Source organism: Chlorocebus sabaeus, chromosome 15 (genome assembly GCF_047675955.1).
Source record: "Chlorocebus sabaeus isolate Y175 chromosome 15, mChlSab1.0.hap1, whole genome shotgun sequence".
In the NCBI taxonomy this organism is placed as follows: Eukaryota; Metazoa; Chordata; class Mammalia; order Primates; family Cercopithecidae; genus Chlorocebus; species Chlorocebus sabaeus.
Genome location: NC_132918.1, coordinates 17,415,400 through 17,433,517, shown reverse-complemented (window position 1 = coordinate 17,433,517; position 18,118 = coordinate 17,415,400). Strand labels below are relative to the sequence as shown.

Genomic DNA, 18,118 nt, shown 5'->3' with positions numbered 1-18,118 from the left:
TACTTTATCAGAGATGAGTATTTACTACATTCCAAACTATGAGGCAGATCTTTATCTAGTTTTAGGTGATTATAAGTAGAGCTGCTGTAAACATTTGTGTGCAGGTTTTTGTGTGAGCATAAATATTAATTTTTCTAGAGTAAATACCTAGGATTGGGATTGCTGGGTCATGTAATAAGTATATATTTAAAAGGAAACCGTTCTCCTATGTGGCCATGTCAGTTTTCATTATCACTAGCAAAATAGGAGAGTTCCAGTTGTACCTTATCCCTGCCAGCACTTTTTTAACGTAATGGTATTACATTGCCAATTTAGTTTGCATTTTTCTAATGGCTAATAATGTCAAACATGTTTTTGTGTCCTTATTTGCCATCTGTATTTCCTCTTTGGTAGAGTGTCTATTCCAGTCTTCCGCCCATTTTTAATGGATTATTTCCTTAACTGAGTTTTGGGAGGTCATTATACATTCTGGATACAAATCATTTGTCAGATGTAATGTTGGCACATATTTTCTTCCAGTATCTATTTGTTTTCATTCTCTTAGCAGTGCAAAAGTTTCAAATTTTGATGAAATCCAGTTTTTAATTTTTTTCTTTTATGTAAGATCATGCTTTTCATGTCATATCCAAAAACTCTTTACTTAATTCTAGATAGTAGATTTTCTTCTGTGTTTTCTTCTTAAAAGTTTAATATTCTACATTTAGATCTGTGGTCCCTTTTGAGCTGTTTTGTATAAGGTGTGAGGTTGAAGCTGAGGTTTATTTTTTTTCCTATTGATATCCAATTATTCCACCACCATTTGTTGAAAAGACTATCTTTTCTCCATTGGATTGCTTTTGCATCTTTGTCAAAAGTTGATTGGCCACGTTTGTGTAGGTCTATTTCTGGAGTCTCTATTCTCTTGTATTGATCTAGGTGTTTTTCTTTTCACTGGTACCACACTCTCTTGATTACTGTAGCTTTATACTAAGTCCTAAAATCAGGTAGTGTGATTCTTCAAACTTTATTCTTATTTTTAGACTTTGCATTAGCTATTTTAGTTCCTTTGCCTTTCCACATCACTTTTTTTTTTAATGTATAAAGAAAAGAGATTGGTTTGGCTCATAATAAACTGTAGGCTGTACAAAACCTTTGGTTCTGTAGGCTGTACAAAAAGTGTAGTGCTTCTAATGAGGCCTCAATAAACCTTTAGTTATTCGGTCTTCCTAGGCCTCTGGAGGAGAGGGGCTGTGTCTCCAAGATTTCTGAAATGCCTTTAAGGGCCTTTTCCCATTATCTTGAATATTAGTACCAGGCTCCCTTTTAATCATGCTAATCTCTCTAGCAAGTGGTTGCTCTACAGACTGCGTTGATTCTTCTCCAGAAAGTACTCTTTCCTTCTCTACCACGTGGCCAGGCTGCAAATTTTGTAAATTGTTACTCTCTGCTTCCCTTATAATTGTAAGTTCCAACTTTAAGTCATTCCTTTGCTCCCATATCTGATCACAGGTTGTTAGAAGCAGCCAGGTCACCTCTGGAACACTTTACTCTTTAGAAATTTCTTTTGTCAGATACCCTAAGTTATCACTCTACCAAAATGATAACTTTGGTAGAGTGTCTTTGGTAGACACTCTACCAAAGAGGAAGTTCAGCCTTCCACAAAGCCCTAGGACATGGAAACAATGCAGCCAAGTTCGTTGCTCCAGTTCCCAAAAGTTCCTCTTTTCCATCTGAGACCTCCGCAGCATGGCCGTCACTGCCCATATTTCCATCAGCACTTTGGTCATAACCACTTAATCAGTGTCTAAGAAGTTCCAGACTTTCCTGTCTTCTTCTGAGCCCTCCAGACTCTTCCAGTGTCTGCCCATTACCCACTTCCAAAGTCAATTCCACATTTTCAGGTATCTTTATAGCAACCCTCTACTCCTCAGTACCAATTTGCTTTGAGTTCATTTTGTGTTGCTCAAACAATTCTCCCACCACAACCTCCCAAGTACTGGGGCCACAGGCATGTGCTGCTATGCCCACTAAATTTATTTTTTTGTAGAGATGGAGTCTCACTAGGTGGCCCAGCCTGGTCTCAAACTCCTGGATTCAGGCAATCTCCTGCCTCGGCTTCTCAAAGCACTAGAGTTACAGGTGTGAGCCACTGCGCCTGGCCTAAAATAACATTTTGTATATACATTTTAACTCTTTGATTTGAAATTCCTAGATGATAAAGGTAGTATCTTTCTTATTCGTAACTCTGTGCTGCACATAGAAAATATCCAGCTAAGATTTTTGCACATCTGGATGGCATCCTGTTACTAGCAATATCCGCATGCTTAACTCTAGTTAAGGACTTGCAGAGATTGTTGGATGAGGCTGGCAAAAGGGAGACATGAAATGTCCTATTGATGAGTTGCCCTTTGTTTTTGACTTTGAAGGATACTCATTTGTTCCCTCATTTAGTTTACTCTTGATAGCTCACCTACTTCCAAAACTGACCATGAGGTAGCTGAAGGGTAACTAGGACAAAATATAAAGCATATCTTTAGGATATCTTCCCTGAGACAGCAAACCTATTTTTTAAAAATTAAAGAACTAAGAGATATCTTGCTACCATGCTTTTTTGCTATTATTATTTTTTTTTAATGGAGACTATAGTCTGTCCACCTAGCAACCCCATGCTTCTATTTGTCTTGAGTTACTTTAACTTGTTTTTCTTCATTCTATGTTATCGCTTTAGGGGCAAGTAATAAATACTACACTCAATGTTTATTTCAAATGAAGTATTGCTGCTGCTTTAACCTGCATTGTCTGTATTTTTTTTTCCTTTCTCTAGGATCAGAATTCAGGCTATAAATGAAATTGGAGCTGGACCATTTAGTCAGTTCATTAAAGCAAAAACTCGGCCATTACCACCCTTGCCTCCTAGGCTAGAATGTGCTGCTGCTGGTCCTCAGAGCCTGAAGCTAAAATGGGGAGACAGTAACTCCAAGACACATGCTGCTGACGACATGGTGTACACACTACAGCTGGAGGACAGAAACAAGAGGTGAGGTGGGGGTGAGGATGCTCCTGAAGCTTCTGTGGCTTTGACTTGCGGGGTGAAATCTCAATCATACATTCTTATTTGCTTGCACTCTTGCACTAAGACCCTCTTCCTTCTTGTTCAGAGGCTTCCTTTGACTTGAGTCCTGCGTTTTATACCATTGTTCCCTTTATTCTCCATTTGGAATTTCTAAACATTCTAAAGATCCTGATTTCCCTACATAAGATAATATGCACTTTTTTTCCCTTTCATCAAACCAGGTAATGGAGAGAAATTATCTAAAGAAATTGTCAAATTCAAGTTCACACTATGTAATAGCATTATATTAGTCATGAGTGCAGAGGGAAATAAGACCCAGGAAGAGATGTTACCTCTTTAAATATTCAGTAACCATCAGGACAAACATGTTTACCAGTGTGAAATAGCTGTGGGTGATGTACAGATGGGGATTGTACTCTGTAACTATGGGCAATGCAATATCAAATTAACCAGAGCAAATAGGAGATTCTTCATAAGACTCCATACCCAGGAAACCCTCTTGGCTGTTGAAATCAAATGTAGCCTTTCACGTAGTATTTGTTTAACCTAACTTCATTTTCTCTGAAAATGGCCGATCAGAAGACAGTCAGCCAAACTGTATTTAGAAATAATCCGATGTCAAGCAAAAGTTAATGGTGAAAGAATGTTCTGTTACCAAAAGTCCTAATCAGAGAATCAGGTAAAGAGGATGGGAGAGCACCATAAAACCAAGACAACCAAAATGCTGCTACTTCCCTGCTTACCTACTGACACACAAAACCAGTGTCAGTATAGAAGCATTTCTGTCATTTCCTTTTATGCATTCTACTATTCTGTTCTACACATATGGAACCCGTTCTAGTTACACAGAAAACCCTGTCGCAGTCTCCACCCCCTACTCTTCAGTCAGGCACTCTGATGGATTTCAGTACAGTGGAACCCTGTGGGCCTTCAGTGGAAACCAAGATTAGAAATCACATAAGACCCTACCTCTAGGAGCATAATAATCAATTTTAAAAATGGCTGTAGAACGTTAGTGTCAGAGGAAAAAAGTGCTTTGGGAGTTTGAAGGAGGCAGAGACCATCTGGTTTAAAAGATCAGGAAAGGTTTCTTGAAAGATGTGACATTTGAGCTTGACTTTGGAGGACCTGGCAAACCTGGTAATTTTAATGACAGAATAAAAAGGGATTATCCTCTTGGAAATTAGTTCTAGTGAAGAGAACACAGAGAAGGTAAGGCTTCCTTTGATAGGTTCATGAAAGATTAAATTCATATTCATTGATACACAAGATCATTCATCTTACTGTGCTATATGTGCCTTCGGATGTGTTTTCATGTGCTTATTATTTTACTGGCTAGGGACTACTCAACGGGAGAGGGCTGGCAAGAACAGGAATTGTGAACTAACAGAAATCACAATACATGTATAAAACTAGCACTGGGGGAAATTTTTAAGTGTCTTTTCATTTTTCCCAGGCCTGTGTCTTCCGTTGGTGGTAAATCCTTAGAAAATAGCTTCTAGTTGTGCTGTTTTAGAAAAAAGGGAAGCACAGCAAAGTTGTTGAAACTGGTAGCTAGCCGAATAGGGATAAAGGCCAATGCCTTCCAATTCCCCGTGCCCTGCCTCCACTGCTGTCTTAGAAATATGGGAAGTGAAGACTCTGCCCCAAGAAGGGCACCCCCTCTCGCTGCAATCCTGCCCTGTGTGGGGCAGCAACCCACTAGTGCCTCGTAGGGAAAACCATACAAACGTGTAGTCTGATCCAAGGTTTTCCATGACACGGTGGCTCCCGGGCACAGAACAAAAGCTCCCCAAGCACTTTTCCAAATGAGGTTGCTGGCATGAGGCATTTAAATATGCCAGACAAAAAATAGTGCAGAATCTAGTAATCAATACATGTTGTTTCTTCCCCCCTCAAAAAGCCCAAGGCTTGCCTAATCAAATAAATGACTTGCCTAAATTTAAATGGCAATTTAAGAAAACTTCACATTAGGAACAGTATTTTTCTTAATTATAGGAGCTAGAGTCCAAATTTATCTTTTTAAATTAGATTTGTCAATGCTCTGAGAAAGTTATTAAAGTGATGGGAATATCGAGCATAATAAATTCTCATTCTATTTGTGAATAATTTTCCTGAGATTTAATAGAATGAAAACAGCCTAATTTTAGTTTGAAGATGACCTTCATCATTGTCTTGAAACTGAACTCTTGTAGTGAGTGGCCTTTTGAATTCAAGCCTTTAACTTTGAATCTTGGCACATGGATATCAAGGAGAAACAATTTGAGTTGGATACATCATAATGCTTATTATTAGCATAGCCTTTGTCAATCTAGTCTCCTCAAGGTTCTTTGGGACCTGGCTTCTGCAGTTGAAAAAAACAGTGTCTTCCTCCCAAGGGGTAGCTGTCTTTTTCATTGAACTTGTTGCTAGAGGAGCTTCTAGTTGTAAAGCACATATTCTTTAGCATATGTGTTAATTTCATTAACCACCAGTAAGTTCGTCTTATGCACGTGGCCAGAATAATGATATATCCTGCTTGTGGCGAAGGCGAGAACCATAGATAGGCTTAATTGTTATTTTACTTCACTTTCTTACCTGCGGGCTCTCCAAGAGATTTTCTTCCTCTTAAGTTTGAGCGTATTTCTTGTAAATAAAAGAGATCCCAAAGAGCATCTTGTGCGAACCCTTGGCTTAAGACAACTCAACCTAAAATTCATCTAGATCACCTCGACTTTCTATGTTGAAAGGATTTTTCCCCCTGGAATGGGACATTTGTTTCCCATCTATTCGGGCTTACGATACTGAAGAGTCCCAGTCCATATTTATGAAGGAAGCAGCCTGAAACTGTTACCATGAACACTTTATAAACAGGCATTGTGGGCCTTTGAAAAGAAAGCTGCTGATGTCTGAGTTGTATGGGAGTCCTAACCAGCTGTTTAAGTGTTCTTCTTAAGTATATTTTGTAACAGAAGAAAAACGAAAATTAATATATCTGTGCTTCGTAATTATCATGTTAAAGAGTTGAGTCAATTTTAGCAACTATTGCTAAATTTCCTTATTCATTAAATAAAGGGGTTAAACTAGAAGACGATCTCTGATATCCTTTCACCTTTTCACCTTAAAGCAACAAATCTTTATAGAGTATTTGTGAATTAAGTCCCTTGTAAATGATTGGGACGTGTTGCCTCTTTTCATTTATATTTTTAGCTTCTGCTATTCATAAGTAAGAAAATAAGAAAAATACTAACTTCCCTTAAGAGTAACTACTTAATGTCCAAAAACCCCTCAGGTTCTGCAACTATGATGCACTGATTTATGATGTTTATTTATATACCTCTCACTCAGAAAATTTGAAGTGACCAAGAGATTTACAAATGCAATGTTCAGCCAAAAATGTTTTTAACCTTCTAAAGGATAGTTATATTTTTATCATTGTTATTTTGTTATTGTTGTTTTTACAGCCTCCCTCCCAGGAAACTTCTATTTATTGCATGCCTACAGAGCACTAAGTGTTGAGAGCTCTGCCTACATTACTTAGTTCTTGAATAAAAAGGGAAATATTTTCTAGAAAGTACGGTTTGTACCAAAGCCTTCTACCATTTAGGTGAAAAAAATATATATTGATAAGTTGATTTGATTTCACCTTACAATTATTGGAGTTTTATACATCAAATAGAGGCACTGCTTAAGTATTAGATGGACAAAGATGACTAAGATAGACCCCTTAAGGAGCTCACAGTCTGGTGGGTGATGGTAGGACACAGATGCTTTAAAGCAAATTATGATGTGGAAGGCCTAAAGATTGACACGTGCACAGGGCATAGAGGGAAAATTGAAGAATGGCATCTAAGGTAGGCTTAAAATCAAATGAACACTTCTTAGAAAAGATGATAGGTTGAGTGAGTCTTAAAAGGATGCTAATCTTGTAACCTGATGTCTGGGTAGCTTTGGGATGGAGACTAGTGATGAAGACTTGGGATAGGATGAAATTACAGACAAAACCTCCAAAGTACAGAAAGGTACCCTGAGTCTTTCTCCAGGTAACTGTCTTTATTTGGTTATTTTCAGACCTGGTGCTTTCTTTCCCGTTAAGTTTGGGCATGTTTCATGTAAATAAAGGAGATCCCAAAGAGCATCTTGCCCAAACCCTTGGCTCAAGGCAAATCAACCTAGAATTCATCTAGATCACCTGGACTTGCTATGTTGAAAGGATTCTACCCCCGGGGATAGGACATTTGTTTCCCATTTATTCTGACTTATGATACTGAAGATTCCCAGTCCATATTTATGCAGGAAGCAGTCTTAAAGCAGTGCTTCATATTTATGGAACTAAGTTCATTTCATTGATAAGATTATGATCATTCAATCATCGATTTTTTTTTTTTTTTCTTGAATTGCTACTATGTGCTGGGCCTTATGAGGTATGTGGACTATCTATGAGAGCTTATCTTGCTGAGGGAGATAAATTAACATTAAACAATAAGCAGACAGTAAAAGAGACAGCAGACAGCAAAACAAAAATTAAATTAGTTTGGCCTTAGAGTGATTAAGTCTATTATTCTTAACAGATCCAGCACAGAAGATACGAATGTCTTTGGTTCCCGTGTTATACAAGAAAAATATATCTCCAAAGTAAACATTTCCATAAAGCTGCATTAACCTCATACAAGCACTAGAATAACAGGATCAGCTTGTGCGTTTTGAGATTGTAGCACTGTGCCGATGACTTTGAAGATGCGTTTATCTGTGTTAAATGAAATGTTATGCTGCCCTAACAGAATTGGAGTTGATGCTGCTCCCTGTCCTGACCCTTGTGGGTCTATGTTCCCCGATAATTGTATACAGCACTGAGGCAGGAAGAACGTAAATTCCAGGAATGCATTTATGGTTAATCTGTTGTTGAGGTTTAGTCAGACAGCCAGTGTTTTTTAAACCAAGGCTCCATGAAATTGGGCTGGAGGAAGAGGGATCTAATAGAGCAGATAATTACCACTTGCTCTCCATTAACTCAGCCGTTGTGCCCAGGACACTTTTCCTTTTGACCAGCAAAATTGGAGAGGCTTTGTCATGTTGACAGGGAGCCTGCCTGTTGGCTATTAGAGAGGGACAGAAAGAATCTGATATAGAAACCCTAAAAGAATACACACTAGGCAAGTAATAAAAGTGGCCAGGAACCTGAGCAGCATAGTGAGACCCTTTCTCTAAAACAATTTTTAAAAACTTAGCCAGGCATGGAGGCACACACTGGGTCCCAGCTACTCCGGAGGCTGAAGTGGGAGGATCCCTTGAACTCAGGAGTTTGAGGTTGCAGTGAGCTGTGATCGCACCATTACACTCCAACTCGGGCAACAGAGTGAGACCCAGACTCTTTAAAAAAAAAAAAAAAAAAAAAAGTCTGGAGTATATGGGCACTGAGAAGGCGTGAGCTTTCTCAGTGTATGCCTGTTATAGAACAAACTCCTGCTTATATTTCTCAGACCATGTTGCTGAATTAAATGAAATAGATGTGAGGCAGCCAGCTCAGGGCCGGACTTTTAAGAAACCCTCAGGATTTATTTCCAGTGCTTCTCTGACTGGTCCCCGATCCATATGATCATCTTTATTTGATAAATGACATTTTCATATTACATCCATCAGAAGGCTATCATGATTCTCGACATGGGTGTCAAATCTCTTAAAATCCCAGATCTGTTGCTGGATTTCTAGGTGACTAGAGGCATATCCCTTCACTTCTTTTTGCCTTAATTTCCCCTCCTACAAAATGCAAATAATGATAGCTGTCTTCAGTCCTTAACTGATGGAGAAAAAAAGATTTTAGAAATGTTTTTGGCTGGATGTGGTAGCTCATGCCTGTAATCCCAACACTTTGGGAGGCCGAGGCAGATGGGTCACCTGAGGTTAGGAGTTCAAGACCAGCCTGGCCAACATGGTAAAACCCCATCTCTACTAAAAATACAAAAATTAGCCAGGCATGGTGGCAGATGCCTATAGTCCCAGCTACTTGGGAGCCTGAGGCAGGAGAATTGCTTGAACCTGGGAGGGAGAGGTTGCAGTGAGCCGAGATCGCGCTACTGCACTCCAGCCTGGGCAACAGAGCAAGACTCCATCTAAAAAAAAAAAAAAAGGACATTTTTTATTTCTTAGAAAAGGAGCATTTTATCTCTTAGAAGTTTTATCTCTTAGAAGAACAGTTTAGCCTTTGAAACAGAGTAGCTTAGTCAATCTTAGGCTAAAATGTCCAGGCACAGACAGAGGTGAGAGGTGGCAAATGAACTATTTGCGATCTTAACTGGACCGGAAATAGAAGTCAGATTGCAGTTTTACTTCTCATTTACTAAAAACAAAAATAACAGAATGGAATTAGATAGCATTTTTTTTCAGGTTGAGACAAGGTCACTAAAACATTAGTAGGCAAGTAGAAATTTAGAAAACTCTGGGAATAGCATCCTTGAAGATTTCACTGCATATACTGGAAAGCAGAGTAGGAGAGTGGGAGAATGCAAACTTTTCAGGTGGTCTTTAGAAATTCTAGTCATCCTTTTTTCAAATATAAATAAATCTCCATTTTAATATATTAATGCCTAAAGTATACCAAAAAAAAAAAAAAAAAGATTTTTTTTTGTTTTATTCCTTTATTCTTTGTAAAGAATTTCCACCATCAGTAGGTATAGTGAAATTTTATCTCTTAGAAAAGGAGCATAAAAATATTCCACTCATTAATGAAACAGTATTACAGCCTGATCACTCACCAGCCAGAAAAGGTCCATATACAGCCAGGGACAGAGGGTTGGGAAATTAACCTCTTTTCTCAATAGCTGTTGGCACGTTCATGCTCAGTTGGTAAACGGGGACTCTTGCCAACATCAAAATCAGTTTAGGTATTGCACCTTCCCTGCCTCAGGTTCCCCACATGATGCCATCTGCTTCTCCATAGACATGGTCAGACTCCATGTTCTTGGCAGAGTGAGGGCGAATACTATCCATTTCTATTTTGAGCACCATTCGTTCCCAAATGCCACCTGAGTAACGTACGGAATTCTCTATCTCTTCCTCTCTCTCTCATTCATACACATACACACAATCCATGGAGCCCAGGGAAATTAAGAAAAAAAAAAAAGGCATGTCATTTTTAATGAATATTGCTGAGCTGTTGAGTTTTGATATTGTGAAACATGTTTTGAAAGGTACCATTTGCAGCCTTTAGTGGACTACAGGTTATTTTAGGTCAGCAGGTTAGAGCATTTTGAGAAGTTAATGTTTGTTAATGGGTTGCTGTGAGCCTGTAGTTGGCCTAGGGATTATAAGATAACAAGGTAGTGAACGTGGAAACGTTAGCATTATCTCTTATTTTCCACCATGAATTTAAGTTATAGGCCAGGTAGAGCATTCTTGGATGTTTTTTTCAAAATGAAACTGTTTTAAGGAAACATTCTAAAGCTAAATTCTTCATGTATATTATATATCCCCCTATAGTGATTTAAAATAAAGGAACATTTAAAGATTTAACATGATGGAACTTCTTCCTTCAGTTGCACTTGAGTGCAAGAAGTCAACTTTCACAATGTTAAAGCCTAAAATATCGAAATTAAAAGTATAGCCTTCCCCTGGAATTTCTGGAAAATGCCCAGAATCTGTTGTTTGCCTTTCTAGTGCATATTCAATAAGGAGTCATAGAATTTACTTCGATCTCATAAAAGTTCCTGCCAACTGAACAAGACAGCTGTTTTCTGGCAGTTGAGCTGCAGAGAGTTATGTGACTTGTTCAAGTTTACAGTGACGGTAATAGTCTCTGCATTCTGGCTAAGATCTGTGTATATCTTTTTGCTCTTGAAACCTTGCTCTGTCCCACCATGGAGTACTCTCACTGGCAAGCAGAATAAAATAAGCAAAGTCATTCGGTATTCACAGACACATAAAACTCTGTTTTTCATTTTTAAATATCTTTTTTTTTTTTTTTAGAGCAGTTTTAGGTTCACAGCAAAATTAAGCTGAAGGGACAAAGATATCCCTTATCCCACCTACCCTGACACATGCACAGCCTTTTCTATTATCAGCATCGTCCACCACAGTGGGATGTTTGTACATTTGTTACAGCTGATGAACAGACATTGGCACATCATTATTACCCCAATTCCATAATTTACATTACGGTTTACTCTTGGTGTTGTTCACTGTATGAATTTGGACAAATGTATGATGACGTGTTTCCACCATTATGGTATCACATATAGTTGTTTCCTCAGTATCTATGGGTGATTGGTTTCAGGGCAACACCCTCCCGCCCCGCCCCCCCACAAATCCGTGGAAGCTCCAGTCCCTTATATAAAATGGCATAGTATTTGCATATAACCTACGCACATGCTCCCATATACATTAAATCATCTCTAGTTTACTTACGATACCTAATTAATGACATTGCTATGTAAATAATTGTTATACTGTATTGTTTAGGGAATAACAAGAGCAAAAAAGGCAGAACATGTTCAGTATAGATGCAAACATCATTTTTCCCCCATCATTTTCTATCTGCAGTTGGTTGATCCACAGATATGGAACCTAGGGATATGGAGGGCCGACTGTGCAGAATTTTTTTTTAATCATTGGTAAATCACCAACATTAAAACTCATGTATGCTTATTGCCATCTAAGTGTCTTGTTTCAAGAAGGTATTACAGTCCAAGCTGAAACAAGTTATGGGCAGAGCCATCAAGAATTCATTCTGTAAACTTTTAATGACCCACCCAACCTTCTAACCAGTTTATTTCCCCTTTCCAAGTAAATATTCTTAGTGTAGGACAGCATTTCTCCCCATCTTTCTTCTCTCTAAGTAAAAATGCCCGACGCTATGGGCAGTGCCTAGATTGGGCACATTGCCCCATCTTGGTGTTTTCAGCAACAGTTCTTAGCCTGGACTCGCCAGGACAGGGTGATGTTGGTCACATGCCCACCTCTTCTCTCCAACTCAAGGAAACCTCATGGAATGAAAGTGAGAGGGATGCCATTCTGAGGACTCCTTCACCTTTTCCAACCTTGTAAAACAAACTCGTGAGCATTGGTGCTTTGTTAATAATATTTGTGTTAGAAAACAATAATATTTACATAGTATTAAAAACCGTGGTATTTATGGAACATTTAATAAGTGCTAGGCATTGTCTAATGGGTTTTCCTTCATCATCCCTTTTAATTCTCTCAATAATGCTACAGGGTAGTTACTCTTATCGTACCAACTTTACAGAGGAGGAAACAACTTACCTGATTATAGAACGCACCATTACCAGACTGTTGAACCTGAACTCAGACCCAGGCCAGCTTACTGCAGAACTTCTATCATCACCCACTTTGTTGTATCCGAACCCCCTGCACAGTTGAGCCCCACAGGTGTTACTGTGCTTGTCCTCTTCTTGGTCCTCACAGGAGCCTGGGTCATGGAACTGATGCCTCTGCAGCTTCATGGGCACAGGCAGCAGGGGATGGAGGTAGAGTAGAAGACCCCTCAGAGGTATTGCCAGTGTGGGCCGGGGCTCCTGTGGTACCATAAGGGGTTCCTGTAGCTACATATGCCTCAGCCTGAACTCATACTAAAATGACTCAGTGACTTTATTGAGCGTGTAGTATGTTCCAGGAACCGCTATATGTACATTATTTCTTGTTGCTTTTGTCAGCAAGAGTGCTCATGTCATGAAAATAACAAAGTGAACATTTTATTTGTATTCCTTGGCCACCAAATTAGATGAGTGATTTATGTTGGGGAGAGCTAAACGTCTGGCATAGGCTGCAACAGAACATCACAAATTTAGATTGACATGTTCCTGCTGGGTCAAAAGCTGTGAATGACCCCAGTAACCTGGGAGAGGCCTATATAGCAGGAACTGGGAGCCAGAGGTCCTCAGGGTACAATTCAGATCCCCAAAAGGTGACCTATGGCCTTCGTGGTACAGAGTTTGGGGCCATTGAATAATGCCATATGCCAGGCTCTTACTGTGTTCTGGGCTCAGTGCTAAGGTTTTACCCACATAAATATTGCATTGACTCTTAAAACAATCTACGAGGTAGATGCTATGCCCATTTTACAAATGGGAGGAACTCACACTTAGCAGGGGGGAATGATGTGGCAGTAAAGCACAGAGCTGGTTAGAGCACAGGTCTTCCTGGGTCCAAGTCCCTGTGCTCCACCTCCTCCACCCACAGTGTCGGAGTTACAGAGCGGGTGAAGGATGGTCCAGTTCTTTTCAGCAGCCTAGAGCAGGGGAGCAGCCCAGGGTTAAGCAGGTGTGACTCCTCGTGGAGTGCATCCCTGTTTCCTGAGCCCCACTTGCTGTCAGAAACCAAGGTATTGAGGGCTTAGTGAGAGTTTTTCACCATTTCCTGTTGCTTTAGGTCCTCCTGTTTCCAGTTGATTTCTTCCTATTCCAGGGATCTCCTCCCTTCCCCAGGGTCGGAGCAATGCACACTGAAGTATTAATAGTAGTGATCAGTGCCTTCAAGACAGCAGGACCCTCCTGTTGCCTTCTGGCCATGGTGTGATGTCCCAGGGCCTGTGGTGCATAAGCAGGTGGAATCTAAGCACTGACCCTGGTCATTCTAAATATAAGGGGAAGAGAGAGGACTAGGAAATCTGGACAGATGCCATTCCCCTCTTCATGGCAAAGCCTTGCTCTTCGGAATCCTTATCTGCATTTAAAATGTGTGGTCTTCAATCATTGTGTCTTGGGATGCTTGGTATGTTTAATTCTATCACAAAAGGCCTCTGGCTTATTAATGAAGGTTGAAATTAAGTTGGTCTTTTAAAAAAGATACAGGAGCAAGAAAAAAATTAACTTAGTCTTCGTAAAACAAATATTTGATGAATATTTGTAATCTCTCCCTGAGTGGTTCTAGCCACAGGGGTGTTAACCTGCAGAGCTGCCTAGAAAGAGCACCATGCAAACGGCCATAAATCACTGGCCCTGAAGAAAGAAGATTCTCTCTTCTTCTGCCTCCTGGAATGATGGGAAATAATTATAGAATTGGGATGAAAGAGGAATTATATTATTCTTCTGTCAGCATATGTGCTTTTTATTATGTTTTGATAGGTCTTTATTGTCTGATACTGGAGGAGCAAGGGGAACCAGACATTACTGTCAGCATGTACATTTCATGCTAGGGTTTACCAGAAAGAAATTTAGGATCGACAGTTATCTGAGGCCTGCTGTGTCAGAGCTTGGGGCTTTAATGTGAGCTATCAAATTCAGACCTCACCAGTGTGTTCTGAGGAAGCGCCTCTGCCTGTACTTCACTGGCAGGACCCGCCTGAGGGAGAGTAAACAGCCTCACAGGTGTAGTCCCACAGCTCATGTCTGAGGCCAGTATAGCAGCCTGCTCTGCAGGGTTGCCTCTTACCATGCGACTGACTTTCCACCTGGAAAAAATAACTTCTGTGTTAGCCGACAGTAATGTACACGGTCTCTCAGAACACACAGGGAGTCCTTTCTAAAAATCCTATCTTCACAGCATTAGGATGATTATAACTAACACATACTGAGTTATTATATATCAGGATTAGCCTAAGCACTTTGATTTTATTTATTTATTTATTTATTTATTTATTTATTTATTTATTTATTTATTTTGAGACAGAGTCTTGCTCTGTCACCCAGGCCAGAGTACAGTGGCGATCTTGGCTCACTGCAACCTCTGCCTCCTGGGTTCAAGTGATTCTCCTGCCTCATCCTTGTGAGTAGCAGGGACTACAGGCACGCACCATCACGCCTGGCTAATTTTTGTGTTTTTAGTAGAGATGGGGTTTCACCATGCTGGCCAGGCTGGTCTCGAAATCCTGAGCTTGTGATCCGCCTGCCTCAGCCTCCCGAAGTGTTAGAATTACAGGCCTGAGCCACCACGCCCGGCCAGTACTTTTCTTTTATTAACCCATTTAAACCTCACAGTATCTCTGAGGTTGGTTCCATCATTTCGCTGATTGTACAGATGAGAAAACGGAGGCATGGAAAGGCTAAGCTACTCGCTGGTGTCTCATAGTCTACAGAGTCAATTCTGGTCTCAGAAATTGCATTTACTGAAAACCTACCAAGTACCCAGATCTTTAGGGGGTATAGAAGAAGTTTAACTAGAATCTATTTGCTTATGTATTTAATGGATTTTTTTGTTGAAAAGAGTGAAATGACATGAAATTGGAAATGACTGTGATAAATGATTTCCATAATATAAAAAATTGGTACCAAGTCTTTCTCATCCCTTTCATGCCATGGTTTCATTCTTGCAGTTCTCTTTCTATTCTTACCTTTTTTATTTCCTTAAGAAGACGAAAGGGTAGGGAAACCTTTAAAGTGAGGAAAATGTCAGCTTTTTAATAATGTGCCTACTTGCTACCTCTGTCTTTGATGTCTCCCTGTGGCTCTTGGTCACAATTCAGAGTGAGATGATTGGAGAACGTCTTCAGAAGGCATTAGCTGTGATCATCTTGCATCATTATCATTACTCAGCCCCTCTGACCTTGGGCCTGTGTGTTCATCTTAGGGCACAGACCCCAGAAGGACAGGGTACATCAGTGTTTCTAGATGACCTGATTGACACTTGATGCTTGTCGGCTTGGGCTAAAGCTCTTAGGATTCCTTATATCTCCCCTTCCCACCTTATGCTTGTTTCACCCAGGAGAGAGCCTCTGTCATGCCTATCGTCTCCTTCCCTCCTGAGGGCTCAATATCTGGTTAAATTACATGACATAGGAATTAGTTACCATCTATTTTGGCTATTTCCATACACATTCTGAGAACAAAATAAAAGAGCTCTTCTCCATGCCCCTCTCATAATTTCTTTCCATGCCCCTTTTTCGGGAAGGCAGGCCAGTCAAAGCAGTGATGGCTTTGATCAGAGCAACGAGTAGATCATGACTGATTATTGCCAGAGTAGACAGTGGGCTACATTAGAGGACTGCTTAGACACATGCTTATTCTAGAAAAGGCTGAAGGAAGAAAGAACCACCCCTTTCCCTTCTCTTCTCATCTCCCTTCTGCTGGGAGCACCAGGCTGCCAGTTCCCAACTTCCTCTCCACAGGGAATTGCAGCTGTAAGGTGGCCTCCTGGAGCTGCCTAACTCCGCCTTCACTGAAAATAAGGTGACTGAATTTTAAAGGTGAAATCCTCTGCAGTCATGTCTCCACCACAGCCTTCAAGGTCACTCCCACTTTTTTCTAGACACAAATGGGGTCATTTTTGTATTTCTAATTAACACTGTCTCCAGACATAAATAAAATTTTAAATTTCTCATTACTATCAGCTGTTTCCACTGTGTTTTTCATAGATTGGAATGCAGTTTTAAACAGTTAATAAAATGCTCCAGTACAAGAGCAAAACAAGAAGTTAAAGGACAAAATAGAAACAGAAGATTTTGATGTACTTGAAAATTGATACGTATGTTGTCTGTTCTATTTAGATTACAAACTTAGAGTACTGCATTTGCTTCAGTAAATTTCTTTGTGACTGAGTGCTGCTGCTTACATTGTAATTGGGTCTGGGTACAAATATACATTGAACTTATTTTCCAAAAATACTCTCCTTAGAGTGTAGCATGGCAGGAAAGCATACTGTTCCTAATAGTGCTTTTCAAACTCCTTTAAAAACTGACCTTTATGGCAAGTTTGTAATGAAGATGTAACACTTTCACTTCTTAAACCATGACTTCAATTTGTGATACAATTAAGGGCAATTACTCCTGTTAGAGATTGTAGACTGGGCTAGGCTGAGTTAATAAATAGCTGTTTGGCTCTAGCATTAGCAAGGATGTCTTCATTAGGGTAGTAATGTGTCAAGAGTGCTAAATAGGTTGCCATGGTATTTGTGGGTTTCAGCCTGGACTCTGGCTTTCCTGAAATTAAAAATGTTCAGCCTTTAATAAAAGGCACTTCCTTACACAGCAAAGCAGACAGAACACTAAGTGAAATGACCAGGGCTCAGGAACTTGATTGCAGAGGCTGATGAATACACATGTGGATATTTTAAAGTAAGCATTGACTCTGGCAGGCTTTGTTAAAAAAAAAAAAAAAGAAAAAAAAGGAAAAAAGAAAATGTTTTAGATCTGTATCTCTTCATTTTTCCATTCATTCATCTATCCAGAGGGACTATTTTCCAGCACATGGAAAAGCTGCTGCTCTAGCTTCAGAAAACCTTGCCCACACTCAGGACCAGCTAACTCACAGGGATTAGGTCTTACTCATCTTTCAGATCCACAGAGCCTAGCACACAGCAGATGTTCAAGAAATGTTTGCTAAATGAATACATAAATTCTGCTTACCCCTAGGCCAAATTGGCCAAAGAGTCAGACATTTTGGCTTATGATTTTGTTAGTGATCGACTTCCAGTAGTATCTGAAGACAGTGGATTATCCTCAGATGCTGTGACGAAGCCCTGGAAATGTAGAATCCGTTGGCCTGTCTGTCTAGGAACAAGGCATTGTGGTTGGATTCACTTATGTAGTGGTTATCAAAGTGTCCACTGGACCAGCAGGATTCAAATACTGAATCTACTAAAGATCCTGGATGACTTATGGGAAGTTATGTTATTTCCAGAATTTTACAGTTAAACTATAGTTTTTAAAAAGATGACAGCATACTATAGTTCTCAAATACGTTTTTATTGTGAAAATGTTGTTTTCAAGACCCTGGGGGAAAACACCTAAAACATAAGACCCTGTTTGTTTATCTTTGTGCCTGTTATGCTTAACATTTCATGGAAATCTTAATTAGCAGAGAAGTGCAAAATAGTCCTGAATCAGATAGGGGAAGGAGCCAAAAGCTGCCACTGCAAACTGTCCAGCCCACCTGTGCTGTTTGTCTGTGATTTTGATGAACCTGATGGATGATTCTGAACACAGTATATTTTTTTTCTCTTTACATGAGTTCTCAACGATCCATAGTCCTAAATGTCTCCTTAGCAATTGAGGAATGGGGCTTTGAAAAACTCTTGGGAAGACAGATAAAAGTTAAAATTCAAAGCATTTCTGGCCAAACCTCAGTTATTTGCAAAATTTGGCTAAAAAGGACATATTATTTCTTAGGTGTCCCGTTAACATTAACTTCATTGCCTAGGAAA

General features: G+C 39.7%; 1 protein-coding gene across 4 annotated transcripts in view; it reads left to right on the top strand.

Annotated features, from left to right (window-relative positions):
• FNDC3B (fibronectin type III domain containing 3B) overlaps positions 1–18,118 on the top strand; it is a 360,789-nt gene that overhangs the window by 320,171 nt on the left and 22,500 nt on the right. For all 4 annotated transcript variants that reach the window (XM_007972094.3, XM_007972095.3, XM_073023462.1 and 1 more), the window contains exon 23: positions 2,804–3,016. In XM_007972094.3, coding sequence (XP_007970285.2) covers positions 2,804–3,016 — 213 coding nt within the window. The remainder of the gene's footprint in view (positions 1–2,803; positions 3,017–18,118) is intronic.